The sequence below is a fragment of the Saccopteryx leptura genome, chromosome 2, assembly GCF_036850995.1.
Source record: "Saccopteryx leptura isolate mSacLep1 chromosome 2, mSacLep1_pri_phased_curated, whole genome shotgun sequence".
In the NCBI taxonomy this organism is placed as follows: domain Eukaryota; kingdom Metazoa; phylum Chordata; class Mammalia; order Chiroptera; family Emballonuridae; genus Saccopteryx; species Saccopteryx leptura.
In genome coordinates, this window is record NC_089504.1 from 130,597,965 (window position 1) to 130,625,604 (window position 27,640).

Consider the following 27,640-nt stretch of genomic DNA (forward strand, 5'->3'; position numbering starts at 1 on the left):
TATCCATAGAAAAGCTGCTGTAACAGCAGCATCTGATCCTATCAGTCTGAGTTGCAGTTGTCTCATGCAGTAGCTGAATATTTTGTGTGCCCCGCATACTTCTCCAGCGTTGGAAGTACTAGACAGTAGCTGAATATTTTGTGTGCCCCGCATACTTCTCCAGCGTTGGAAGTACTAGACATTGCCCCTTGACTGCGGGTGGGCAGGAACCCAACTATTCCAGCCACGGAATTCTGCTCTCCTGGTGACACTGATTGGTCTAGAGATGACTATATTTGGTATCAGTGTAACTGATTGGAATACTTCTCCAGCATTTTTTTTTAACTGGGGCCAACAGAGAAGAACTTTTCAGCCTATTCACATGGCTGTTAAGCTATAAATCCAAAGCAGCCTGTAGCCTTAGTTCCAGCATTTTGAGGACAGGCAGCCTGAGAAAACAGTCAACATACAGTGAGACTAGAATAGGAAATAAAAATAAAATATATTCCAATGGTATTCAGATTATTGGATCGAGGCTTCCTAGAGGCCAGTCACATTTCTGCCATTTATTTTAAAATAATTAAGTTATAGTAATACTGGCTGCATATAAAGGAACATATGTAACATGTAAATTATAGAATTTAATAATGAACACCTGGGAACCTACCATCCAATTAATGAAACTGAACAATTCTAATACCAGTGCAGTGATATTAAAAACCCAGAGATTTTGAAACAAATAGGAGGAGCCCAGAAACAGCTGTTTGGGTTTTCTATTCCGTTGCACTGGTCACTTAGAATTTCCTTGCAAAATAAAACACTTAACTACTATAGCTTTAGAATAAACCTTGATTTCGGGATGGCAATTCTTCCATAGGATTGTCTTGGCTATTGTTGGGTCTTTTAGAATCAGCTTTTTAATTGTCTCAAAACTCATATTACGGTTTATCATTCTCTTTTTATTTTATTTTATTAGTTTTGCTGATAGAATTGACATCTTTATGATACTCAGTTTTTCTGTTCCAGCAGAAAGTATACCGTTGCATTTACTTAACTATTCTTTAATGTCTTTAAAAAATATTTTAGGGTTTTTTCCCCATATAAGGCCTACATCTTTTGTTAGTTTTGTTTTTAGCAACCTAATCACTTTGGTATTATTGTAAATTTTAATGTTTTGAACTTTTCCAACATTTTATTATGAAAAATTTCAAACACAAAACAAAGATCAAAGGACTTCTCAGTGAACAGCCATATACCTACCTCCTAGGTTCTTTAATCTGTAGTTGTTTTTGCAACTTTTTATTTAGCTATAATTTCAAAATTATAGAAAAGTAGTGAGAATAGTACAAAGAACTGTCAAGTATTCCTTTACTGAGATGCATCAGTTGTTTGCTTTTTGTCACACTTGCATTATTATTTGCACTCTGTGTGTTTATAATTTTTTTCTGAATCATTTGAGAGTGAATGGCAGACATTGTTTCCTTATACCTTTAAATACTTTAATGTGCATTTGTTAAGAAAAAGGAACATTCTCTTATTAAGCATAGTACATTTATCAAGATCAGGAAGGAAATTTAGGCCCTGGCCAGTGGCTCAGTGGATAGAGCGTCGCCTGGCTATGGATGTCTTGGGTTTGATTCTAGTCAGGGCACACAGGAGAAGTGACCGTCTGCCCCCCCCCCCCCACCGCCTTCTCTCCTTCTTCCCCTCCTGCAGCCAGTGGCTTGATTGGTTCCAGCGTGGACCCCCAGGTGCCGAGAATAGTTCCTTTGAAGGTATCAGCCTGAGGAGCTAAAAATAGATTGTACTCAGCATTAGCCCCAGATGGGGTTGCTGGGTGGATCCTGGTCAGGGTGCATGCATGTGGGAGAGTCTGCATCACTATTTTCCCTTCTCTCACCTTAAAAAAACAAACAAAATGAAATCTATATTATTATTATTATTACTATGATTTTAATGAGAGAGATTAGAACCATCAACTCACAGTTGCAGCACTTTAGTTGTTCATTGATTGTTTCTCATATGTGCCTTGCCTGGGGTGCTCCAGCCAAGTCAGTGACCCTTTGCTTAAGCCTGCAACCTTGGGCTTAAGCCAGTGACCATGGGACCATGTCGATGACCCCACACTCAAACTGGTGAGCCTGCACTCAAGCCAGATGAGCCCACACTCAAGCTGGAAACCTTGGGGTTTTTAACCTGAGACCTCAGCTGATGCTCTATCCCAGGGGTTCCCAAACTACGGCCCGCGGGCTGCATGTGGCCCCCTGAGACCATTTATCCAGCCCCCGCCCCACTTCTGGAAGGGGCACGCACCTCTTTCATTGGTGGTCAGTGAGAGGAGCATAGTTCCCATTGAAATACTGGTCAGTTTGTTGATTTAAATTTACTTGTTCTTTATTTTAAATATTATATTTGTTCTCGTTTTGTTTTCTTACTTTAAAATAAGATATGTGCAGTGTGCATAGAGATTTGTTCATAGTTATTTTATAGTCCAGCCCTCCAACGGTCTGAGGGACAGTGAACTGGCCCCCTGTGTAAAAAGTTTGGGGACCCCTGCTCTATCCATTGTGTCACTACTTGTCAGGCAACACTCTTTTTTAATATATTTATATATACTTTTTATTTAATTAATTGTTTTTACATAGATTCTAGGGTCACCCTAAATGCACCCCCCTCCCCCATATTCCCCTCAACATTTCCCTTGCCCCCTCCCTACAGTGTCTTCCCCACTTCCCTTCAGGTTTCTCCCATCCTATTATCCCCTTTCCCTCTGTCCTCTTTTCCTCTGGTCCCTTTGATCCCTCCTCTGACTGAAAAAAAGAAATGCACCCCCATGTTTACAGCAGCATTGTTCACAATAGCGAAGATCTGGAAACAGCCCAAATGTCCGTCAGTGAACTAGTGGATTAAAAAGCAGTGGTACATATTATATATATATACACACACACACACACACACACACACACACACACACAATGGAATACTATGGGGCTATGAAAAAGAAGGAAATAATTACCTTTTGCAACAATATGAAGGGACCTGAAAACTACAGGTTATGTTGAGTGAAATAAGCCAGGCAGAGAAAGAAAAATCTCATATGACCTCACTCATTTGAGGAATCCAAGGAATAATGAGAACCAAGGAATGGAATTGAGACAGGCAACACTGTCTTTTAAGTAAACAAGCCAACACTATTGTCTTGATGACAATAGTTTATAGAATATTTTTGAAATTTGGTAGGATAACTCCTTCAGCTTTTTTGTTCCTCTAAGTAATATTGGCTATTCTAGGTCCTTTGCCTTTCCATGTACTTTTTAGGATCAGCTTGTCAATTTGTGTGAAAAATCTTGCTAGATTGTGATAGGGATTTTGCATTGGATATTCAGGTCAGTCTAGGGGTAATTGTTATAGTGAATCTTCAGCCCATGAATGTCCTCTGTCTTTCCATTCATTAGGTCTTTTTAACTATCTCTGTAATGTTTGTAGTCTTTCGTGTACAGGTCTTGCATATTGTTTGTTGACTACAGTGAGTCTAAGTGTGGATCTCTTTTTTAAAAATCTTAATTGAGGTTCATTGAGCTTTTTCTATAAATTAATGTTTTCATGAAATTTAAGGAGTTTGGGGTCATATTTTCTTCAAAATTTCTTCTTCCCTGTTTTCTCTCTTCTCCCCTTCCAGAAATCCCATTACATGTATGTTGGCATATTTGATTTTGTGCTACAGGTCTCTGTATATTCACTTTTTTCAATATTTCTCTCTATGTTCTTCAGATTAGATCATTTTTATTGCTCTGTTTCAAGTTCGATGATTGTTTCTTGTGCCATTTTAAAAATTGAGACTTTCTATTTGGTCCTCTTAAAAACGGTCTGTTTCTCCATACTCATTCCCTCTTTGTAAGCCATTCTCATCTCAATTTCCTTTAATTTTTTCAGCAATAATTTCTTTAAATTATTGAGCATCTTTAAGGAGCTTCTTTGAAGATTTTGTTTGTTAAATTCAACATCTGTACCCATTCCATTTCTTTTTTTTTTTTTTTTTTACCTGAGTATATAGGTCACATTGTCTTGGTTTTTAAATTTTTAATTATTACTTTTATTCTATAGCTCTCTCATTTTTAGACTATTCCTGTCACATTTCTGACTGTTCCACTACTGGCTGCCCCCAGGCCAGCAGAGCTGTGTGTTTTCTCCATTTGTCTCTTGCTGTTATTGACAGTGTTCCAGGCCTGAATTTTCAGCTGCTGCTCGGAATTGAGTTGTCCTCCTCCAGCAGCAGGACCCTTGGCTTTCATGGCCCTGGTAAAACTGCTGTACTCACTGATCTGGAAGGAGAGTCTGGAGTAGCCACAGCAGGACAGCTGCAGATTCCTCTTCTTATCCAAATTTCTAGTTGTTTATAATGAACAAACTCTCCTCAACTTGTTGTGTAACTTTGGTTGATTTCCTGGGCCCTGAAATAGCTGCTCATGACATTTTTATCCTGTTTATATTTCTCTTGGGGGAAAAGGACTTGCCAGCCTCCTCATGCCACCACAGCCAAAATTCCCATCCCCAGTATCGTTTCTAAGTTCATTGTAATGAGGGTAGATAGTATGTGTACTACCTATCCTTTGAACTTTAAAATTTATTTTATGGCCTAAGGAGTGGTCAGTTTTTATTAAGTTTCTACCTGTACTTAAAAGATGATATTTTATGATTTTGAGGTAGAGAGTACTCTGATTTGGCTATTAAATTAAGCTTGCTAATTATGTTGTTCAAATATTCTAAACATTTACTAATTTTTCATCTCTTTGATATGCCAATAATAAAAAGTGTCATGTTAAAACTTTCTACAATCATAGAGGAGTTATAATGTTTGCAACACAATTATATTTTTCCTTAATATTATCTCGGTCCTATTTATTAGGCTCATAAATCTAGAATTTTTGTTTCCTCCTAGTGAGTTAAACATTTCTAAATATATAATGGCCTTCATCCTTAATTTTTTTTATTTTTAAAGTCTGTTTTATCTTCTATTTTCATAGTGATATCAGCTTTCTTTTGATTTGAATTTATTTGGTGTATTTCTTTCTTATTGTTTTACTTCAGTCTTTCTGTATCCTTATATTTTAAATATCTCTTGCTAAACTAAGATGGATATCCTGTTCCTTAATCTGATTATCTATGATTTAACTGGTGATTTGGTCCATTAATATTTAGTATGATTATGGATATGTTTGGGTTTGTTTCTATTGTTTTATTTTGTATTATTTATTTTTTTCACTTTTCCTATGCCTCTTAATTCTCCTTTTTTGATTTTTTTATTGATCAAGATTTTGTCTTTTTTTTTTATTCCATTTGTTTCTTGCTATTGGTTTATAAGTTGTATCCTCTATTTATATTATTGAAATTTGACCATTCAGGCTTAAAGCTAATGTTAACCGGTATCTTAACACTTCTGCTAAATTACACAAGAATGTGAGACCACTTGAACTCTTGTTTTTGAGAGAAAGAGAGAGAAAGACAAAATGGGAGAGAGAGGGTGAGAAGTGTTAACTTGCAGTTGCTCTCACTCTAGTTGTGTATTGATCACTTCCGAGAGAGGGAGGAGAAAGTGAGAAGAATCAACTTGTACTTGCTTGCACTTTAGTTGTACATTGAGCTTCTCCTATGTGCCAGTATCCCCTTGCTCAAGCCAGCAACCGTGGGCTTTTCATGCCAGCGACCTTTGGCCTCAAGCTGGTGAGCTTTGGGATCATGTGGATGATTCAGCCACTCAAGCCAGCAAACCCATGCTGACAGGCCACACTCAGGGTTTCAAACTGGTGACCTCAACATTTGGGGTTGGCACTTTATACTGTGCCATCACCCATCTGGCGAGACCACTTCAATTCCGATCACCCAGGCTGAATTACATGCCCCTAGTAATTATATGACTTTATACAAAATTCTACAAATTACATATTTTTATTGCATTCCAAGGTTTCTCAATCTTGGCACTATTGACATTTTAGGCCAATAAGATGTGGAGGGTGGGAGGACTATCTTGTACATTAAAGGATGATGAGCAGCCTCCCTGGCTTCTACCCACTAGGGTGTTAGCAGCATATTCCCTGCACAGTAGTAACCAGAATTTTCTTCAGACATTACCAAATGTCCCTGGGCAAAATTACTCCCAGTTGAGTCCTGTTTTATACACACAGCCTTTTTTTTCCCCCTTAAGTGAGAAGTGGGGAGGCAGAGAGACAAACTTCTACATGTGGCCCTGACTGGGATCCACCCAACAAGCCCCCTACTGGGCAATGCTCTGCCCATCTGGGGTTGTTATTCTGTTGCTTGGCAACTGAGCTATTTTAGCACCTGAGGTGAGGCCATGGAGCCATTCTCAGTGCCCAGGGCCAATTTGCTCCAACCAAGCCATGGCTGTGGGAGAAGACAGAGAGAGAAAGAGAGTGAGAGAGAGAGAGAGAGAGAGAGAGAGAGAGAGAGAAGGGAGGGGGAAGGGGGGGAGAAGCAGATGGTCACTTCTTCTCTGTACCCTGACAGGGAATCAAACTTGGGATGTCCATACACCAGGCCCACGCTCTACCACTGTAGTTATTTTGCAACTAGCCAGGGCCTTTATACACAATCTTTATTTATATTTATCTATATATTTACCTATTTGTTTGCTCACTTCTTGAAACTCATACCTCCTTTTTGCATCATTTTCTTTCTGGTATATTTCTTCTTTTGGTGAAAGATTATTGATAGTAAAGTCAGTTTCTTAGTCTTGAAGGATAGTTTTGTTGGGTACACAATTATAGTTTCATAATTATTTTCTCTCAGTACTTTTTTCATTGTGCTTTGACTGTCATTATTGCTATAGAGAAGTTTTCTGAAAACCCATCTGTAGTTACTTTGTAAAATGATTTTTTTGTGTTTTTTGTCTTTTTTCTCTGGCTGTATCCATATCTTCTCTATGTGTTTTGTTATACTTTATTACAGTGTGTAAAAAAGGACTGCATTTTGTTTTGGCTTATATTGCTTACTCACTGTATCTGGATTCATGTCTTCTATCAGTTATAGAAAAATTTCAACCCAAATTTATGGAACATTGCCTTACCTTTATTCTCTTCATTTCTTCTCTCAACTACTCTCATTACATGTATATTTGCTTTCTTATTCTATCCTGCTTATATTTTACTTTCTTTCATACTTTTAATTCTGTGCAACCGTTTAGGCAGTTTCTTCAGATGTATCTTCTGGTTCATAGGTACTTTCTTCAGATGAGTGATATGAAATTTAATTCATTCAGGAATTTTTAAACTTTAGCAATTACATTTTTCACTTTAAAGATTCTCTTTGGTTCTCTCTTAAATTTGTCTAGTCATTTTTATGTAGCCTATTAATCATTTTTAATTCTACTTTAAAAAAATAATACATATATGCTTACTTTATAGTCTATTAATATTTGAACTCCTTGGAGAGCTAATACCTGAGATCTTTTGGGGGCTTCATTTGTTGTTTCATTTCTGTTGACTTTTACTATTATGGTTTGTTTCCTTGTGTGTTTGGTAATATTTGATTATGAGATTATAATTGGATGATTTTAATCTGTGGAAATCCTATGTGCCTCCTGACTTGTTATTACTTTAGCCCAGTGAATTTATTTCATTTATTATATTTTTTGTCATAGTTTTGTTCTTTATCTTTTATTTTTTTATTCATATTGTCACCCATTTATGCCTCATGTTCCATTATTGGAACAGTAGTCATATGGGAATTATTTACATCCTATTGCTCAAGGTCATTGCTGAGGTCTGAGTTTTCACACATCTGCCTCCTAAGGGTACGTGTTATCATGTGGTGCACAGAATTAGTCACTGCTGCAGATATTGGCATGCTGGGAGCTTGTCAAAAAGTGATGTGAATTTTTGGAAAATTTTTTAAGAACTGAATTTCAAAAATTTCAACCTCCATCATAAAATGGGTTAAAGCACAGCTTTACTTCTTATTATATATTAAACATTTTAAATATTATCTGATAACTCCAATATCAGAAATCTTTCTGGGTCTGATTCAAATGTCTGTTGTTTGTGCTGACTCTTACTCATAGTACCTTGTTTCATTTGGTGTTTAGTGGTTTTATTTTATTTATTCATTTTTAGCAAGAGAGAGATAGACAGACAGGAAGGGAAAGAGATGAGAAGCGTCAACTTGTATTGCAGCACTTTAGTTGTTCATTGATTGCTTTCTCACATGTGCCTTGACTGGTGGACTTCAGCCGAGCTAGTGACCCTTTGCTCAAGCCAGTGACCTTGGGCTTCATGCCATTGGCCTTTGGGCTCAAGCCAATGACCATGGGGTCTGTGATCCCACACTCAAGCTGGTGACCTCGCGCTCAAGCTGGTGAGCCTGCACTTAAGCCAGCAACCTCAAGGTTTCAAACCTGGATCCTCAGTGTCCCAGGTCAACGCTTTATCCACTGTGCCACTGCCTGATCAGGTTGGTGTTTAGTGAATTTTAAAATTATAATCTATTTGACTTCATTGAAAGTATATCTGGTAAAATTATTTGAGGTCTTATATAAAATTGGGTATTTATATTCTCAGGCACCTAGAGATGTTAACAGTCTAGAACCTATTTAAAATAATTCAGAGCTTGAGGCTTTCTGGTCTAATTAGAGTGATTTTGGGCAGCGAATCCATATTATTGGTATTTGTAGCTGCATATTTTCTGGGAAATGTTCTACTTTTCCCTTTTCATTAAGCATTTTTTCCCAGCAATCCTGGAGGTGGGGGTAGGGGTTGAGGTTGCTTGGTGATGTTTGATTCATTTTTAAAGAAAACCTTTTTATTTTGAAATAATTATAGTTACAGGAAGCTGCAGAGGTAACACAGTGAGGTCCATTGTACTGTTTACCCAATTTCCTGCAATGGTCACTATGTAAATGAAGTACAATATCAAAACCAAAATGTTGACATTGTGGTGTGTGTGTAGTTCTATGCCATTTTATTGCATGTGTATATGTAACCACTACCACAATCAAGATACAGAATTACTTTATCACCACAAGATCCCCTTTGTGCTACCTAATCTTCTACCTAAACTACAGCAACCAGTAATCTGTTCTTCTCTATAATTTTGTCTTTTGAGAGTGGTGCTGTATATGACCTCTTGAAAATAGCTTCTTTTCACCCAGCATAATGCCCTTGTGATTTATCTTAGTACTTATATGTATCAAAATTATTTCCTTTTGACTGCTTAAAAGTAGTACTCCACATTAAGGATATGATACTTAATCCATCCAGGGAGTTTTAAACTTTAGCAATTATATTTTTCATTTTTAAAGATTCTATTTGGTTCTCTTTTAAATCTGTCTAGTCATTTTAAGTAGTTTATTTAGATACAGTTTGTTTAAGAATTCGCCTGTTGAAGGACATTTAGGTTTTTTCCAGTTTTTGTATATTACAAAAAAAGCATTTGTGAATATTTGTGAATAGGTTTTTATGTGAATATATGTTTTCATTTCTCTGAGATAAATGCCCAGAGTGTGATTGCTGGGTCATAAAGCAAGTGTATGTTCACAAATGTGTTTTTCAAAAAAATTTAAAACACATTTAATATGAAAATATTATTATAAAAGAACCTCATAGATTTTTAACTTCACTTGTGCAAACTTTATCTTTAAAACATCTCTCTGCTATCCTATCCTACACCATTTTTTTGAGATTGAAAAAAATACTTACAGTCAGTCATTTACCATAGGCTTGAGCATAGTCTGACAGTTAATGACAGTCACCTTAAAAGACATAATGCGCCCTGGCTGGGTGGTTCAGTTGTAAAGTGTCCACTTGGCATGCCAGAGATTGTGGGTTCAGCCCTGGTCAGTTCACATAGCAGAAGCAATCAATGAGTACACAACTAAATGGAACAATTAGATAAAACAAAGAGTTTTACTTAATGTTTCTTTCTCCCTCTCCCTTCCTCTCTTTCTCTCAAACCAATGGGGGAAAAAGATAAAGGGCACTTCATTAACAGTACTTATCGGGCCCTGGCCGGTTGGCTCAGTGGTAGAGCGTCGGCCTGGTGTGCAGGAGTCATGGGTTTGATTCCCGGCCAGGGCACAGAGAGGCGCCCATCTGCTTCTCCACACCTCCCCCTCTCCTTCCTATCTCTCTCTTTCCCTCCTGCAGCTGAGGCTCCATTGGAGCAAAAGACTGCCCGGGAGCCGGGGATGGCTCCCTGGCCTCTGCCCCAGGTGCTAGAGTGGCTCTGGTCTGGACAGAGCGACGCCCCGGATGGGAAGAGCATCGCCCCCTGGTGGGCATGCCGGGTGGATCCCGGTCGGGTGCATGCGGGAGTCTGTCTGACTGCCTCCCCGTTTCCAACTTCAGGAAAAAACAAAAAACAGTACTTATCGTCCACTTGTTCAATTCAGCAGAAATGTCAAGATATGCTAAGCCCGTTAATACATTGTTGCATATATCTATCAGTGCACTTGGTATTTGATAACATTTTGCAATTCTGTCTTCACATTTACGTTTTCTTTAAGTTTTTAAACTGAATTGATTGGGGTGCATTGGTTAATAAAATTATATAGATCAGGGTATATTGTATGGTGTGCCCACCACTCCAGGTTAAGTCTCCTGCAGTCACCATTCATCCCCCTTTGCCCTCGCCTACCTTCCCCCAACCCCCTTTCCCTCTGGTAATCACCCTACTGTTGTGTAAGAGGCTTTTTTTTCCTTACTAATCCCTTAATGTTTATAACCCAGCCCTGCTACCCTCTCCCTTCTGACAGCTGTCAGTCTGTTCTCTGCACCTGAGTCTGTTTCTATTTTGTTAGGGTTTTTTGTTTATTAGATTCCACATATATGAAATCATATGGTACTTGTCTTTCTCTGACTGGCTTAATTTACTTAGTATAATACTCTCCAGTTCATCCATGCTGTTGCAAAGGGTAGGATTTCCTTCTTATTTTATAGCTGAGTCATATTCCACTGTATAAATGTACCACAGCACCTTTTTTAGGGGGGGGGGGGTGAGAGAGACAGGAAGGGAGAGAGATGAGAAGTAGCAACTTGTCACTTTAGTTGTTCACTGATTGCTTCTCATATGTGCCTTGACCAGAGGGCTCCAGCTGAGCCAATGACTCTTTGCTCAAGCCAGTGACCTGGGGCTTCATACCAATGACCTTTGGGCTTAAGCCAGCAGCCGTGGTATTATATCAATGATTTCACGCTCAAGCTGGCAACCCTGAGCTCAAGTTGGTGAGCCTGCACTCAAGCAGGCAACCTCAGGATTTTGAACCTGGGTCCTCAACTGTCCCAGGTTGACACTTTATCCACTGTGCCACCATCGGCCAGGAGTCCAACTTTTTCTTTCTCCAGGTTTCTTTGATTATTGGGTTCCACATTAATTTTATGATTATTTATTCTAGTTCTGTTAGAAATGCCAGTGGTATTTTGACAGGGATTGCATTGAATCTGAAGATTTGAGCAGTGTGGACATTTTAAATATGTTAATTCTTCCTATCCATGAGCACAGTGTATACTTCCATTTATTTGTATCTTCCCAATTTCTTTCTTCACTGTCTTACAATTTTCTGAGTATAGGTCTTCTTACCTCCTAGGTTAAATTTTTTTTTTGGGGGGGGGGGTATTTTTCTGAAGCTGGAAACGGGGAGAGACAGTCAGACAGACTCCCGCATGCGCCCGACCAGGATTCACCTGGCACGCCCACCAGGGGCGACGCTCTGCCCCTCTGGGGCGTCGCTCTGCTGCGACCAGAGCCACTCTAGCGCCTGGGGCAGAGGCCAAGGAGCCATCCCCAGCGCCCGGGCCATTTTTGCTCCAATGGAGCCTTGGCTGCAGGAGGGGAAGAGAGAGACAGAGAGGAAGGGGGGAGGGTGGAGAAGCAAATGGGCGCTTCTCCTATGTGCCCTGGCCGGGAATCGAACCCCGGTCCCCCGCACACTAGGCCGACGCTCTACCGTTGAGCCAACCGGCCAGGGCCTCCTCCTAGGTTAAATTTTTTTAAATAATTTTTATTTTTCCAGAGAGGGTGAGAGAGACAGGAAGGGAGAGAGAGTGAGAAGCAGCAGCTCATAGTTGCTTTCACTTTTGGTTATACTTTGATTGCCTCTCATACATGTGTTGATCCAGATTGTACCTTGGGCTCAAGCTGGCAAGCTTTGGGATAGTGTGGATGATCCCTCTGCTCAAGCCAATGACCTTGCACTGACGGGCCCCACTCAGAGCTAGCCATCTCGAGGCTTCAAATCGGGGACCTCAACGTTCCAGGTCAATGTTTTACCTACTGTACCACCACCTGTCAGGAGTTCTGGCTTAAATTTATTTATTGTTTTGAAGAATTGTAAATGCAATTGTTTTTTTAACGTCTTCGATAGTTTGTTGTTGGTGTATAAAAATGCAATTCATTTCTGATTATTAATTTTATATCCTGCTACTTTACTGAATTCATTTACCAGTTCTAGTAGTTTTATGGTGGAATCTTTGGGGTTTTCTATATATAGTATCATGTCATCTGCAAATGATGACAGCTTTACTTCTTAGTTTCCAATTTAGATGCATTTTATTTCTTGTCTGATTGCTGTAGAGAGGACTTCTCATATTATGTTTAATAGAAGTAGTTCCTGATCTTACAGAAAACACCTTTAGATTTTTCCCATTATGATGTTAGCTGTGGTTTTGTCACATGTGCCTTTATTATGTTGAGGTATGTTCCCTCTATCCCCACTTTGCTGAGAGTTTTTATTATAAGTAGATGCTGGACTTTGTGAAAAACTTTTTCTGCATCTATTATAATTATATGATTTTTATCCTTCACTTTGTTTATGTGATGTATCATGTTAAGAGATTCGTGGATACTGAAACAATCTTGCACCCCAGGAATAAATACCAGTTGATCATGGTGTATGACTTTCATAATGTATTGTTGAATTAGGTTTGCTAATATTGTGTTGAAGATTTTTGCATCTATGTTCATCAGGGATATTGACCTATAATTCTCTCTCTCTCTCTCTCTTTTTGTAGTATCCTTTTCTGGTTTTGGAATCAGGGTGATACTGACCTCATAAAAATAAGCTTGGGAGCCTTCCTTCCTCTTCAATTTTTTGAAATAGTTTTAGTTTAAGAATGATAGATGTTCATTCCTTTTAAAATGTTTGCTAAAATTTACCTGTCAAGCCATGTGGTCCAGAACTTTTGTTTGATGGGAGTTTATTTTTTTTTAAATATTTTATTTATTGATTTTAGAGGGAGAGAAGAGAGATAGAAAGCGGGGAGGGAGGAACCGTAAACATCAACCTGTAACAGTTGCTTCTCGTATGTGCCCTGACCCGGCAAGCCCAGGATTTCGAACCAGCAAACTCAGCATTCCAGGTCGATACTTTATCCACTGCGCCACCACAGGGCAGGCAGCTGTTTTTTTACTATTGCTTCAATTTTGTTAGTAGTTATGGGTCTATTCAGATTATCTGTTTCTTTCTGATTTGTTCTTTAAAGGTTGTATGTTTCTAGGAATTTGTCTACTTCTAGGTTGTCCAACTTATTGGCATATAATTGTTCATAGTATTTCCTTAAAATGCTTTGTATTTCTGTGGTATCAGTTGTCACTGCTCCTCTTTTATTTCTGTACTTATTTATTTGGATCCTCTTTCTCTCTTTTTTGATGAATCTGATTAAAAGTTTATCAATTTTGTTTATCTTTTCAAAAAAACCCTGCTCTGGCCCTGGCCAGTTGGCTCAGCAGTAGAGCGTCGGCCTGGCGTGCGGGGGACCCGGGTTCAATTCCCGGCCAGGGCACATAGGAGAAGCGCCCATTTGCTTCTCCACCCCCCCCCCTTCCTCTCTGTCTCTCTCTTCCCCTCCCGCAGCCGAGGCTCCATTGGAGCAGAGATGGCTCGGGCGCTGGGGATGGCTCCTTGGCCTCTGCCCCAGCCGCTAGAGTGGCTTTGGTCGCGGCAGAGCGACGCCCCAGAGGGGCAGAGCTTCGCCCCTGGTGGGTGTGCCGGGTGGATCCCGGTCGGGCGCATGCGGGAGTCTGTCTGACTGTTTCTCCCCGTTTCCAGCTTCGGAAAAATACCAAAACCAACCAACAAACAAAGAAAAAACCCTGCTCTTGGTGTTGCTTTTTCCTATTGTTTTCTTTAAGACCCTTTTATATCCATTCTGATCTTTATTATTTCCTTACTTCTACTTGTTTTGGGCTTTATTTGTTATTTTTCTAGTTCTTTAGATGACCAGAAGTTTATTCTAGCTTTCTTTTTGTAATTACTTTTTTTTGGTGACAGACAGAGAGGGACAGATAGGGACAAACAGACAGGAAGAGAGAGAGAAGAAGCATCAATTTTTCATGGCAGCACTTTAGTTGTTCATTGATTGCTTTCTCATATGTGCCTTGACTGGAGGGCTACAGCAGACCAAGTGACCCCTTGCTCAAGCCAGCAACCTTGGGCTCAAGCTGGTGAGCCTTGTTCAAACCAGATGAGCTCTTGCTCAAGCCTGCGACCTCGAGGTCTCAAACCTGGATCCTCTGCATCCCAGTCCGACACTCTATCCGCTGCGCCACCACCTGGTCAGGTTATTCCAGCTTTCTTTTGATTCATATTGCCATAGTGTAGCTTTTCCCGTCCTTCTGCTTTGAACATAACTCTATCCTAGTTGAACTATGTATACATGAGCTATATGCTGGATCATAAGTCTGACTCATTCTTAGAATACAGTCCTGAAGCTCCAGCTTTATGGGAGTCTCCCCACATTACACTTGAGCAGGCTTTGTTCTTCAACCCTCTCAAGGCCCATGAAACTACAGAAATCAATATTCAATGTTACCAATTTGGTAAAGACCCTGAAGGTGAATGCCAACTTTGGTTATTCAAGTTTTTATCCTCACATTCGGTCCTTGACCTATGTATTTTATCCCCTTCCAATAGTTTTAAGTAAGAAGGTTGGTGGATGCATCTAATCAATCATGTTGCTAGAGAGCCAACTTAATCCTCAAAACAATTCTCTGATAGGTATTATTACTCTCTTCCTATAGATCATGATAATGTATGACATTGTGAGAGATGATATAAAATAGTAGAAACAAATGAGTTTTGAGATTGGCTGCCCTGGGCTTGAATTTTGACCCCTTACCTAGTTTGCTCTGTAATTTTGGGCAATTTATTATATCAACCTCTTTTTATTTTTGGAGTTTTGGGCATTTACCAAATTCAGGTGGTAGAATATCTGAATCTTAAATCCCTTGTATATACTGTATGCATCTATCCCAGAGGAAACAGAAAGTAATACCTGACAGGAAATGTTTTTCCACAGCTTCTCTATAAAATCATTACTTTTCTTCTTTTTATATTAGGATTTTATCTAAAGAGATCATTGACAAGAGACTGCTTTTCCATGTTGACTTTGCACCTCTATTTCCTGCCTTAACCAAATTATATTTGATCCTCCAATGATCTGAGGGAGTTTTCCTCTCCAGGAAATGAGACCTTTCCCTATTTCTTGGAATTCTTTAGTCAACCATAGTCATCACTTTCACTTGGTGCATTTCTGCAGGCAGAGTGGTGATCTAAATTCAGTCAGTAACTCCTTCTTTGGCGGCATCTCACTCCTGAAGACTGTCATTGTTAGAAGATTCTTCTTTATGTGACCATCGTAATTCTTCTTGAGATCGTATTTCTTCCTACTTTTATTTCCTTGAAATATTTTGTTACTTCCTGGTATTATTTCATCATTAAAAGGGCCATTTGTTTCTATATCCAATCTTGGCCTTTTTCTAATATTGCTATCTTTCTCGTTTTTGAATTTTCAGTTCCATTTTTAACTCTGGTTTTGTATTCTTGAATAATTGTTCCAATACTTCATTTTTTAATTTTTTATTTAATTTTTTTAACGCAAGTTCTTTTTTTAAAATTTTTATTTATTTATTCAGTTTAGAGAGGAGAGGGAGAGATGAGAGAGAGAGAGAGAGAGAGAGAGAGAGAGAGAGGAGAGACAGAGAGAGAGAAGGGGGGGAGGAGCTGGAAGCATCAACTCCCATATGTGCCTTGACCAGGCAAGCCCAGGGTTTTGAACCGGCGACCTCAGTATTTCCAGGTCAATGCTTTATCCACTGCGCCACCACAGGTCAGGCTTAATTTTTTTTTTTTTTTTTTTTTTTTGTATTTTTCTGAAGTTGGAAACAGGGAGGCAGTCAGACAGACTGCCGCATGCACCCGACCGGGATCCACCCAGCATGCCCACCAGGGGGCGATGCTCTGCCCATCTGGGGCGTTGCTCTGTTGCAACCAGAGCCATTCTAGCACCTAAGGCAGAGGCCATAGAGCCATCCTCAGTGCCCGGACCAATTTTGCTCCAAAGGAGCCTTGGCTGCGGGAGGGGAAGAGAGAGACAGAGAGAAAGGAGAGGAGGAGGGGTGGAAAAGCAGATGGGCGCCTCTCCTGTGTGCCCTGGCCGGGAATCAAACCCATGACTCCTGCACGCCAGGCCGACGCTCTACCACTGAGCCAACTGGCCAGGGCTTCCAATACTTCATTTTTTTTATTGCTTTCTTTTTTTATTTAGAAAATTACATTTAACAGGGTAACATTGATGAGTAAGAGTACATAGGTTTCAGGTAAACCTTTCTATAGCATTTGAACAGTTGATTATGTTGTATACCCATCACCCAAAGTCAAATCATTTTCTGTCACCTCATATTTGTCCCTCTTTATACCCTTCCTCTACCCCTCCCCCATGTCCTCCACCTTCTAGTAACCACTGCACTTTTATCTATGTCCATAAGTCTCAGTTTTATATCCCACCTGTGTATGAAATTATACAGTTCTTAGCCTTCTATGATTTACTTATTTCAGTATAATGTTCTCAGGGTCCATCCACGTTTGTCGTAAATGACGCTATATCATCATTTCTTATGGCTGAGTAGTATTCCATTGTATACATGTACCACATCTTCTTTATCTAATCCTCTATAGAGGAACACTTTGGTTGTTTCCATGTCTTGGCCACTGTGAATAATGTTGCAATGAACATGGGGATGCATGTGTCTTTACATACCAATGTTTTCTAGTTTTGAGGGTATATACCCAGTAGAGGGATTGCTGGGTCATGGGTCATATGCTAGTTCTATTTTTAAGAATAGGGCCTGAAACATGGTTAATGCTCCCAAACAGTAGCTGTTGTTATTCCCAAAGTAATAGATTGTTATCTACATTTTTTTTTTTTATTCAGTGAGAGGAGAGGAGGCAGAAAGACAGACTCCTGCATGTGCCCTGACCGGGATCCACCCAGAAAGCCCACTGGGGGGGGGGGCGATGCTCTGCCCATCTGGAGCATTGCTCTGTTGCTCAGCAACTGAGCTCTTTTTAGCACCTGAGGTGGAGGCTATGGAGCCATCCTGAGCACCTGGACCAACTCGCTCCAAGCAAGCCATGGTTGTGGGAAGGGGTAGGGAGAGAGAGAAGCGAGAGGGGGTGGAGTGGAGAGGCAAATGGCCGCTTCTCCTGTGTGCTCTGGCCGGGAATCGAATCCAGGACTTCCACATGCCGAGCAGACATTCTACCACTGAGCCAGCCAGCCAGGGCCTTGTATTCTACGTTTTTAAATTTATCCCACTAGTTTAGCCAGTGAACAATTAGTGCCCCTTTGTATACTAAAGAAGATACATGGCAGTCAACCTGTTTAATACTAAACAGGGCATTAAATTTAAAAGGACATAGCCTGACCAGGCAGTGGCACAGTGGATAGAGCATCGGACTGGAATGTGGAGGACCCAGGTTCGAGACCCCGAGGTCGCCAGCTTAAGCGTGGGCTCATCTGGTTTGGGCAAAGCTCACCAGCTTGGACCCAAGTTCGCTGGCTTGAGCAAGGGGTTACTCAGTCTGCTGAAGGACCACAGTCAAGGCACACATGAGAAAGCAATCAATGAACAACGAAGGCGTTGCAACGAAAAACTGGTAATTGACGCTTCTCATCTCTCTCCGTTCCTGACTGTCCCTATCTATCCCTCTCTCTGTCTCTGTTAAAAAAAAATTTTTTTAAAAGACATAAGTTGATTACCTACAGCCAGAAGCTTATTATTTAAGATAAGCAATTCTGTCACATAGCTGACCTTATTCCACATGAGTCTCAAAAATGACAGACACTTAGATCTGTCATGCTAAGGACGTCAAAAGGTTCAAGTATCTTGACATGTATAACCAGAGAAAGTCTCTGTTTCTGCTTTAGAAGATAATTTTGTCTCTTCTACAAAGGAGGAAAAAATACAGACAAGAAAAAAAGACATTTCCTTTTCACTCGTTTGTAAAGACCTCTTGTTCAAATCATAATACAAAGATATAAATAAATATTATAAAAGGGCTCCCTTCTCCAATAATCAGGGGAAAAAATGGTATCAATAAAATTCAAACTGTAATTACCTTCTTCTTCTGTTCTTCCCCAGCCACCTATAATGCACTTTGTGTTTCGATCCAGGTTTTGGGAAACATTAAAAGGTAGACAAATAGGTTGAATATAGTCATTATACCTCACTGCTTCTTTTAAATGAAAGAGTGCAATATCATTTTCATAAGTTTCTAAATTGAAGTGTGGGTGGATGATGATTGCTTTAACTTTTATGATCTTGGTGTGTGGTTGCCTCCCAGCTATATTATTAGTTCCAAGCACAGCTCTCCACACTAAAGGTTGTCTGAAAGAAAGTAAATATTCTTATTATAAACACATTTATTTAAGTAAATATTCTTAATCTCCCATTACTTTTTGTTTTTCCCATGTTGATTAATAACCAAAAAAATTAATCCTAATATTATGTGACATAAAGTCACATCTAATAAAACCTAAATATCAAGATGTAAGAAAAAAGAAAAAGATCTATGGAACAGAAAGTCCAAACACAGACTCAAGTACATGAGAATTTATATGATTAAGGCAGTACTTCTTACTGGTGGGTGTAGTATGAATTAGTAAATGGTATTGGTATAACCAGCTAACTAGTTTGTAAAATGAAATCTCTGAAAAACACTAAACACTAAAATAAACTCAATAAGAATTAAATATTTAAACACAAAAATATTTTTAATAAAACTATCTTTTAGAGATTCATAAAGTGTTGTGTCTGAGATTTACTTCAAAATAGTTGGAGAGGGGAGTTGGTAAGGATGAAGAAGAAACAAGATCAGGCATGAGTTGATAACTTGAAGCTGGGTGATTGGTATATGGGAATTCACTTAATTATTCCCTCTACTTGTGTAAAGTTTTGAAATTTTATAATGAAACTATTTGGATATTAAATTAGTATAAAAATTATAAAAATGAAATCTGCAAGAAAATATAGATGAATACATAACATTGAACTGAGGAAGGACTTTATAAAGCATGACACTAAATACAAAAACCAGAAGCAACTAATAGATCTTGACAGTCTTAAAAAGGAAAAAAGAAAAACCTAAACCAAACCAAAAGATGTTCTGTAGGTAAAAAATCAATAATTAATACCCAAGCATTTTATAGTTGTTAAAGCTGTGATTGGATTGGGAAGGAAGGACTTGTACTTTTTACGTAGTTGTTTACAAATATTGAAATTCTTTTTCACCCTTCAAATTGGTAAAGTTTGTATATGAGTGTGTGTTGTGCACATGCATGTGAGAATGCATATTTGATGATAATGCTCACTACAGATAGGAGTCAGAATAACAAAGGGACTCCTATTCATTGTAGAAAGTATTAATAGATGAGCACTTGGGTAGCCTGTTTCAATAGCCTATAAGAATTGCATTGTATTTGACTCTTCAGTTTTATTTCCTAGAACTTATCCCAAGGAAATAGGACAGGGGTCTCCAAACTATGGCCTGCAGACCGCATGCGGCCCCCGCCGCACTTCCTGAAGGAGCACCTCTTTCATTGGTGGTCAGTGAGAGGAGCATAGTTCCCATTGAAATACTGGTCAGTTTGTTGATTTAAATTTACTTGTTCTTTATTTTAAATATTGTATTTGTTTCCGTTTTGTTTTTTTACTTTAAAATAAGATATGTGCAGTGTGCATAGGGATTTGTTCGTAGTTTTTTTTTATAGTCCGGCCCTCCAACGGTCTGAGGGACAGTGAACTGGCCCCCTGTGTAAAAAGTTTGGGGACCCCTGAAATAGAAGATGATTAACTCTCTTAAAAGTGGACTAGGCAAGCTCTAAAAAGTCTGTAGTAAAGTTTTAAAGTTCTAGTGTTTTTTGTTTTTTTTAAATCACTGCTTTAAGCTATTTGGAAGTAATGATGTTTCTTTTCTTTTCCAAACTTAATTTATATAACTTAACTTGCTTCAACTTATATTCGGGCTATAAGATTTAAAAACAGGTTGTACACACTGTGAACTACAAAACATTGCTAATAGAAATTAAAGAATACATAAATGGAAAGACATCCCACATTAATGGGTTGGAAGACCTACTACTGTTAGGATGACAATAATACCCAAAGCGATCTATAGGTTCAATTCCTATAAAAGTCCCATGATGTTTTTTTCCGAAGTAGAAAATTTAATTTGGAATATCAAGGGACCCCCACCCCCACCCCAAGTAACCAAAATAATCTTGCTAAAGAAGAATGAAGTTGGAGGACACACACTTACTGATTCCAAAGTTTACTACAAAGCTACAGTAATCTAAACAGTGTGGTGTTGGCATAAGGACAGGTATATATACAATACTAATGGAAAAGAATAGAGAGCCCAGAAATATACCCTTGCTTATGTGGTCAAATGGTTTTCTTTCTTTCTTTTCTTTTCTTTTTTTTTCTTTCTCTCTCTTTCTTTCTTTCATTGTTTCATTTTTTCCTTTCTTTTTATTGTAAACTTTTTCCTTTCTCTTGATTTTATTGGAGTGACACTGGTTATCAAGAGTACACAGCTAGAATGGCTCTGGCAGCAATGGAGCAACGCCCCAGATGGGCCGAGTGTCGCCCCTGGTGGGCATGCCAGGTAAATCCCGGTCAGGCGCATGCGGGAGTCTGACAACCCCCTGCCCCCACCTTCTCACTTCAGAAAAATACAAAAAAAAAGTGCTATATAATTTTTATTATTTTAATTTAGAAATTAAATTTAATGGGGTGACATTGGTCAGTAAGAATACATAGGTTTCAGGTAAACATCTCTATAGCATTTTTGAACTGTTGATTTTGCTATGTGCCCATAATCCAAAATCAAAGCATTTTCTGTCACTGTATATTTGTCCTTCTTTACTTCTCTCCCCTTCACCCACTCCCCCTGGTAACCACTTCACTTTTGTCTGTGTCCATGAGTCTCATTTTTATATCCTATATATGTGTGAAATAACATAGTTATTTAGTTTTTTCTGATTTACTTATTTCACTTAGCATAATGTTCTCAAGATCCATTCGCGTTGTAAATGGCAATAGATCATCATTTCTTTTTCTTTTTTTTTTAGATTTTATTTACTGATTTTACAGAGAGCAGAGAGTGGGTGGGGAGCAAGAAGTGTCAACTCATAGTTGCTTCACTTTAGTTTATTGCTTGCTTGTCATATGTGCCTTGACCGGGCAAGCCCAGGATTTTGAACCAGCAACCTCGGCATTCCAGGTTGATGCTCTATCCACTATGCCACCGCATTTCTTATGGCTGAGTAGTATTCCACTCAGTATATATGTACCACATCTTCTTTATCCAATCCTCTATTGAGGGAAACTTTGGTTGTTTCCATGTCATGGCCACTGTGAATAAAGCTGTGATGAACATGGAGGTGAATGTGCCTTTGCGTACCAACGTTTTTCAGGTAGATATCCAGTAGAGGGCTTTGTTGGGTCATATGGTAGCTCTAGTCTTAATGTTTTGAGACACCATACTGTCTTCCATAATGTCTGTACCAGTTTACATTCCCACCAGCAGTGAGTGAGGGTTCCTCTTTCTCCACATCCTCTCTAACGCTTGTTATTACCTGTCTTGTTGACAGGTAATAGCTAATCTAACAGGTGTGAGGTGGTATCTCATTGTAGTTTTGATTTGCATTTTTCTAATAGCTAGTAAAATGAGCATCTTTTATATATCTGTTTGTTGTTTGTATGTCTTCATGAGAGAAGTGTCTGTTCAGGTCCTCTCCCCATTTTTAAATTGGATTGTTTGTTGTTAAGTTTTGTGAGTTCTCCATATATTTTAGATATTAACCCTTTGTCACAGCTGTTTTTTGTGAATATCAACTCCTCTTTGGTTGGCTGGCTTTTCATTTTGTTATCAGTTTCTTTTGCTGTGCAGAAGTTTCTTAGTTTAATACAATCCCATTCATTTACTTTTGCCTTTACTTCCCTTGCCTTTGGGGTCAAATTCATATAATATTCTCCACAGCCAAAATCTAAAAGATTAGTACCTATGTCTTCTATGTAATTTATTGTTTCAGACCTTAAATTTGGGTCTTTGATCTATTTTGAATTAATTTTTGTGCATGGGGACAAACTATAGTCATTTCATTCTTTTGTATGTGACTTTCTAATTTTCCCAGCACCATTTATTGAAGAGGCTTTCTTTTCTCCATTGTATATTTCTGGCTCCTTTGTCAAAGATTATTTTCTCATATGTATGTGGTTTGATTTCTGGACTCTTGATTCTGTTCCACTGGTCTGTATGTCTGTTTTTCTGCCAATGTCAAGCTATTTTGATTATTGTGACTCTATAGTATAATTTGAAGTCAGGTAATGTGATACCTCTAGTTTCATTCTTTTTTCTCAGAATTGCTTTGACTATTCGAGGTCATTGATGGTTCCATACAAATCTGGTGATTTTTTTGTTCTGTTTCTTTAAAAAATGACATTGAGGGTTGCATTAAATTTGTATATTGCTTTGGGTAATATGGCCATTTTAACTATGTGAATTCTTCTCATCTATGAACATGGAATATTGTTTCCTTTTATTGTATCTTTTTCCATTTCTTTTAATAATGCTTTGTAGTTTTCAGTATATAGGTCCTTCACATCCTTTATTGTTTATTCCTAGGTATTTTATTGGTGTATAGGAAAGCAATATTTATTTATTTATTTATTTAGCAAGAGAGACAGAGAGAGGGACAGACAGGAATAGATAAGAAGGGAGAGAGATGAAAAGTATCAATTCTTTGTTGCGGCATCTTAGTTGTTCATTGATTGCTTTCTCGTATGTGCCTTGACCGAGGGACTACAGCAGAGCGAGTGACCCCTTGCTCAAACCAGCGACCTTGTGCTCAAGCTAGTGACCTTGGGCTTCAAACCAGTGACCCTTGGGCTCAAGCTAGTGACCATGGGGTCATGTCCATGGTCCCACACTCAAGCCAGCAAACTTCTGCTCATGCTGGTGAGTCCGTGCTCAATCTGGTGACCTCAGAGTTTTGAACCTGGGTCCTCTGTGTCCCAGGCTGACACTCTATCCACTACACCACCGCCTGGTCACGCAAAGTAATACACTTTTGCATATTGATATTTATCCTGTGACTTTACAGTATTTATTGTTTCTAATAGTTTTTTGGTGGAGTTTTTGGGGTTTCCTATATACAGGATCATTTTATCTGCAAAAATTGTTACCTTTACTTCATCTTTCCCGATATGAATGCCTTTTATTTCTTTCTCTTGCTTAACTGTGTTGGCTAAGAGTTTCAGTCCATGTTGAATAAGAGTGGAGACAGTAGGCATCCTTGTCTTGTTCCTGATTTTAGAGGAAAAGCTTTCCATTTTCCACTATTTAGTATGAAATTGGCTGTTTGTCATATATGGCCTTTATTATGTTGCAGTGCTTTGCTTCTATATCCATTTTATTGAGTTTTAAACATAAATGGATGCTGTATCTTATTGAATGCATTTTTCTTCATCTACTGATACATACACACATATATATTTTTATGTAAATATATATTTATAAGTATAAATATATATATTTATTTTATTTTTTAGCAAGAGAGACAGATAGGGACAGACAGACAGGAAGGGAAAGAGATGAGAAATATCAACTCATAGTTGTGGCACTTTAGTTGTTCATTGATTGCTTTCTCTTATGTACCTTGACCAGGGGGCTCAAGCTGAGCCAGTGACCCCTTGCTCAAGCCAGCAACTATGGGGTCAGGTCTATGAGCCCAGGTTCAAGCTGGTGAGCCTGCACTCAGGCCAGATGAGCCCACACTCAAGCTGGTGACCTAGTGATTTCAAAGCTGGGTCCTCAGTGTCCCAAGCCAGTGCTCTATCTAATGCACCACCACCTGCTCTGGCAGGGATCCTACCATTTTTATCCTTTGTTTTGTTGATGTGATGTATCATATTAATCGATTTGTGTATGTTGAACCATCCTTGTGCTCCTGGAATGAATCCCACTTGATCATGATGTTGTTGTTTTTTTTAATGTTGTATTCGATTTTCTAGTATTTTGTTTAGGATTTTTGCATCTGTATTCATTAGAAATATTGGTCTGTGTTGTCCTTGCCAGGTTTCAGTACCAGGGTTATGTTACCCTCCTAAAATGTGTTAGGAAGTATTGCCTCTTCAATTTTTTGGAAACCTTTGTGAAGGATAAGTACCAAATTTCTTTGAATGTTTTGTAGAATTCACTAGTGTAACCATCTCGTCCTGGACTTCTATTTTTTGGGAGGTTTTTGATAGTTGTTTTTATTTCTTCACTGCTTATTGGTCTATTTAGTTTTTTTACTCTTTGTGACTCAGTCTAGGAATATTGTATTGTTCTAGGAACTTACTCATTTTTTCTAGATTATTGAATTTGGTGGCATGTAATTTTTCACAGTATTCTAGTATGATCCTTTGTATAGCTATGATGTCTGGTAATTTCTCCTCTTTCATTTTGGATTTTGTTGATATGAGTCATTTCTCTTTTTTCCTTAGTGAGTTTAACCAGGGGTTTGTTGACTTCATTGATTTTTTGTCAAAGCACCAGTTCTTTGTTGTATTAATTTTTTCTATAGTTGTTTTTATTCCCTATTTCATTTAGTTCTGCTCTGATTTTTATTATTTCCTTTCTTCTGCTGACTTTGGGTTGCCTTTCTTCTTCTTTTCCTAGTTCTTTAAGATTTAATGTTAGATTGTTTACTTGGGATCTCTCTTATTTCTTGATATAAGCCTGTAATAATATAAACTTCCCTCTTATTATTGTTTTTGCTGGATCCCAGAAGTTTTGATATGTCATATTGTCTTTCTCATTTGCCTGTATATGTCTTTTTTTTTTTTTTTTAATAAATTTTTATTAATGGTAATGGGATGACATTAATAAATCAGGGTACATATATTCAAAGAAAACATGTCTAGGTTATTTTGTCCTTAAATTATGTTGCATACCCCTCGCCCAAAGTCAGATTGTCCTTCGCCACCCTCTATTTAGTTCTCTGTGCCCCTCCCCCTCCCCCTAACTCTCCCCCTGTCCTCCCTCCCCCCACCCCTGGTAACCACCACACTCTTGTCCATGTCTCTTAGTCTCATTTTTATGTTCCACCAATGTATGGAATCATGTAGTTCTTGTTTTTTTCTGATTTACTTATTTCACTCCTTATAATGTTATCAAGATCCCACCATTTTGCTGTAAATGATCTGATGTCATCGTTTCTTATGGCTGAGTAGTATTCCATAGTGTATATGTGCCACATCTTCTTTATCCAGTCTTCTATTGAAGGGCTTTTTGGTTGTTTCCATGTCTTGGCCACTGTGAACAGTGCTGCAATGAACATGGGGCTACATGTGTCTTCACGTATCAATGTTTCTGAGGTTTTGGGGTATATACCCAGTAGAGGGATTGCTGGGTCATAAGGTAGTTCTATTTGCAGTTTTTTGAGGAACCACCATACTTTCCTCCATAATGGTTGTACTACTTTACAGTCCCACCAACAGTGAATGAGGGTTCCTTTTTCTCCACAGCCTCTCCAACATTTGCTATTACCCGTCTTGTTGATCATAGCTAATCTAACAGGGGTGAGGTGGTATCTCATTGTAGTTTTGATTTGCATTTCCCTAATAACTAATGAAGCTGAGCATTTTTTCATATATCTGTTGGCCATTTGTATCTCTTCCTGGGAGAAGTGTCTATTCATGTCTTCTTCCCATTTTTTTATTGGATTGTTTGTTTGTTTGTTGTTGAGTTTTATGAGTTCTTTGTAAATTTTGGAAATTAGGCCCTTATCTGAGCTGTTGTTTGAAAATATCATTTCCCATTTAGTTGGCTGTCTGTTTATTTTTATATCAGTTTCTCTTGCTGAGCAAAAACTTTTTATTCTGATGTAGTCCCATTCATTTATCTTTGCCTTCACTTCTCTTGCCATTGGAGTCAAGTTCATAAAATGTTCTTTAAAACCCAGGTCCATGAGTTTAGTACCTATGTCTTCTTCTATGTACTTTATTGTTTCAGGTCTTATATTTAGGTCTTTGATCCATTTTGAATTAATTTTAGTACACGGGGACAGGCTGTAGTCGAGTTTCATTCTTTTGCATGTGGCTTTCCAGTTTTCCCAACACCATTTGTTGAAGAGGCTTTCTTTTCTCCATTGTGTGTTGTTGGCCCCTTTATCAAAGATTATTTGACCATATATATGTGGTTTTATTTCTGGGCTTTCTATTCTGTTCCATTGGTCTGAGTGTCTATTTTTCTGCCAATACCATGCTGTTTTGATTATTGTGGCCCTATAATATAGTTTAAAGTCAGGTATTGTAATGCCCCCAGCTTCATTCTTTTTCCTTAGGATTGTTTTGGCTATTCGGGGTTTTTTATAGTTCCATATAAATCTGATGATTTTTTGTTCCATTTCTTTAAAAAATCCCATAGGGATTTTGATGGGAATTGCATTAAATTTGTATATTGCTTTGGGTAATATGGCCATTTTGATTATATTTATTCTTCCTATCCAAGAACAAGGAATATTTTTCCATCTCATTGTATCTTTTTCGATTTCCCTTAACAATGCTTTGTAATTTTCATTATATACGTCCTTTACATTCTTTGTTATGTTTATTCCTAGGTATTTTATTTTTTTTGTTGCAATCGTGAAGGGGATTATTTTTTTGAGTTCGTTTTCTAATATTTCATTGTTGGCATAGAGAAAGGCTATGGACTTCTGTATGTTAATTTTGTATCCTGCGACCTTACTGTATTGGTTTATTGTTTCTAATAATCTTTTTGTGGAGTCCTTCGGGTTTTCGATGTATAGGATCATATCATCAGCAAAAAGTGATACCTTTACTTCTTCTTTTCCAATATGGATGCCTTTTATTTCTTTGTCTTGTCTGATTGCTCTGGCCAGAACTTCTAGCACCACGTTAAATAAGAGTGGAGAGAGTGGACAACCCTGTCTTGTTCCTGATTTAAGGGGGAAAGCCTTCAGTTTAGTGCCATTTAATATGATGTTAGCTGATGGTTTATCATATATGGCCTTTATCATGTTGAGATATTTTCCTTCTATACCCATTTTGTTGAGAGTCTTAAACATAAAATTGTGTTGTATTTTATCAAAAGCCTTTTCTGCATCTATTGATAAGATCATGTGGTTTTTGTTCTTTGTTTTGTTGATATGGTGTATTACGTTAACCGTTTTGCGTATGTTGAACCATCCTTGAGATTCTGGGATAAATCCCACTTGATCATGATGTATTATTTTTTTAATATGTTGTTGTATTCGGTTTGCCAGTATTTTGTTTAGAATTTTAGCATCTGTATTCATTAGAGATA

At 38.3% G+C, this 27,640-nt stretch overlaps 1 protein-coding gene across 1 annotated transcript in view; it reads right to left on the minus strand.

Moving 5' to 3' along the window:
* TMPRSS12 (transmembrane serine protease 12) overlaps positions 1 to 27,640 on the minus strand; it is a 52,092-nt gene that overhangs the window by 3,502 nt on the left and 20,950 nt on the right. The window contains exon 3 of the mRNA XM_066363235.1: positions 18,386 to 18,654. Coding sequence (XP_066219332.1) covers positions 18,386 to 18,654 — 269 coding nt within the window. The remainder of the gene's footprint in view (positions 1 to 18,385; positions 18,655 to 27,640) is intronic.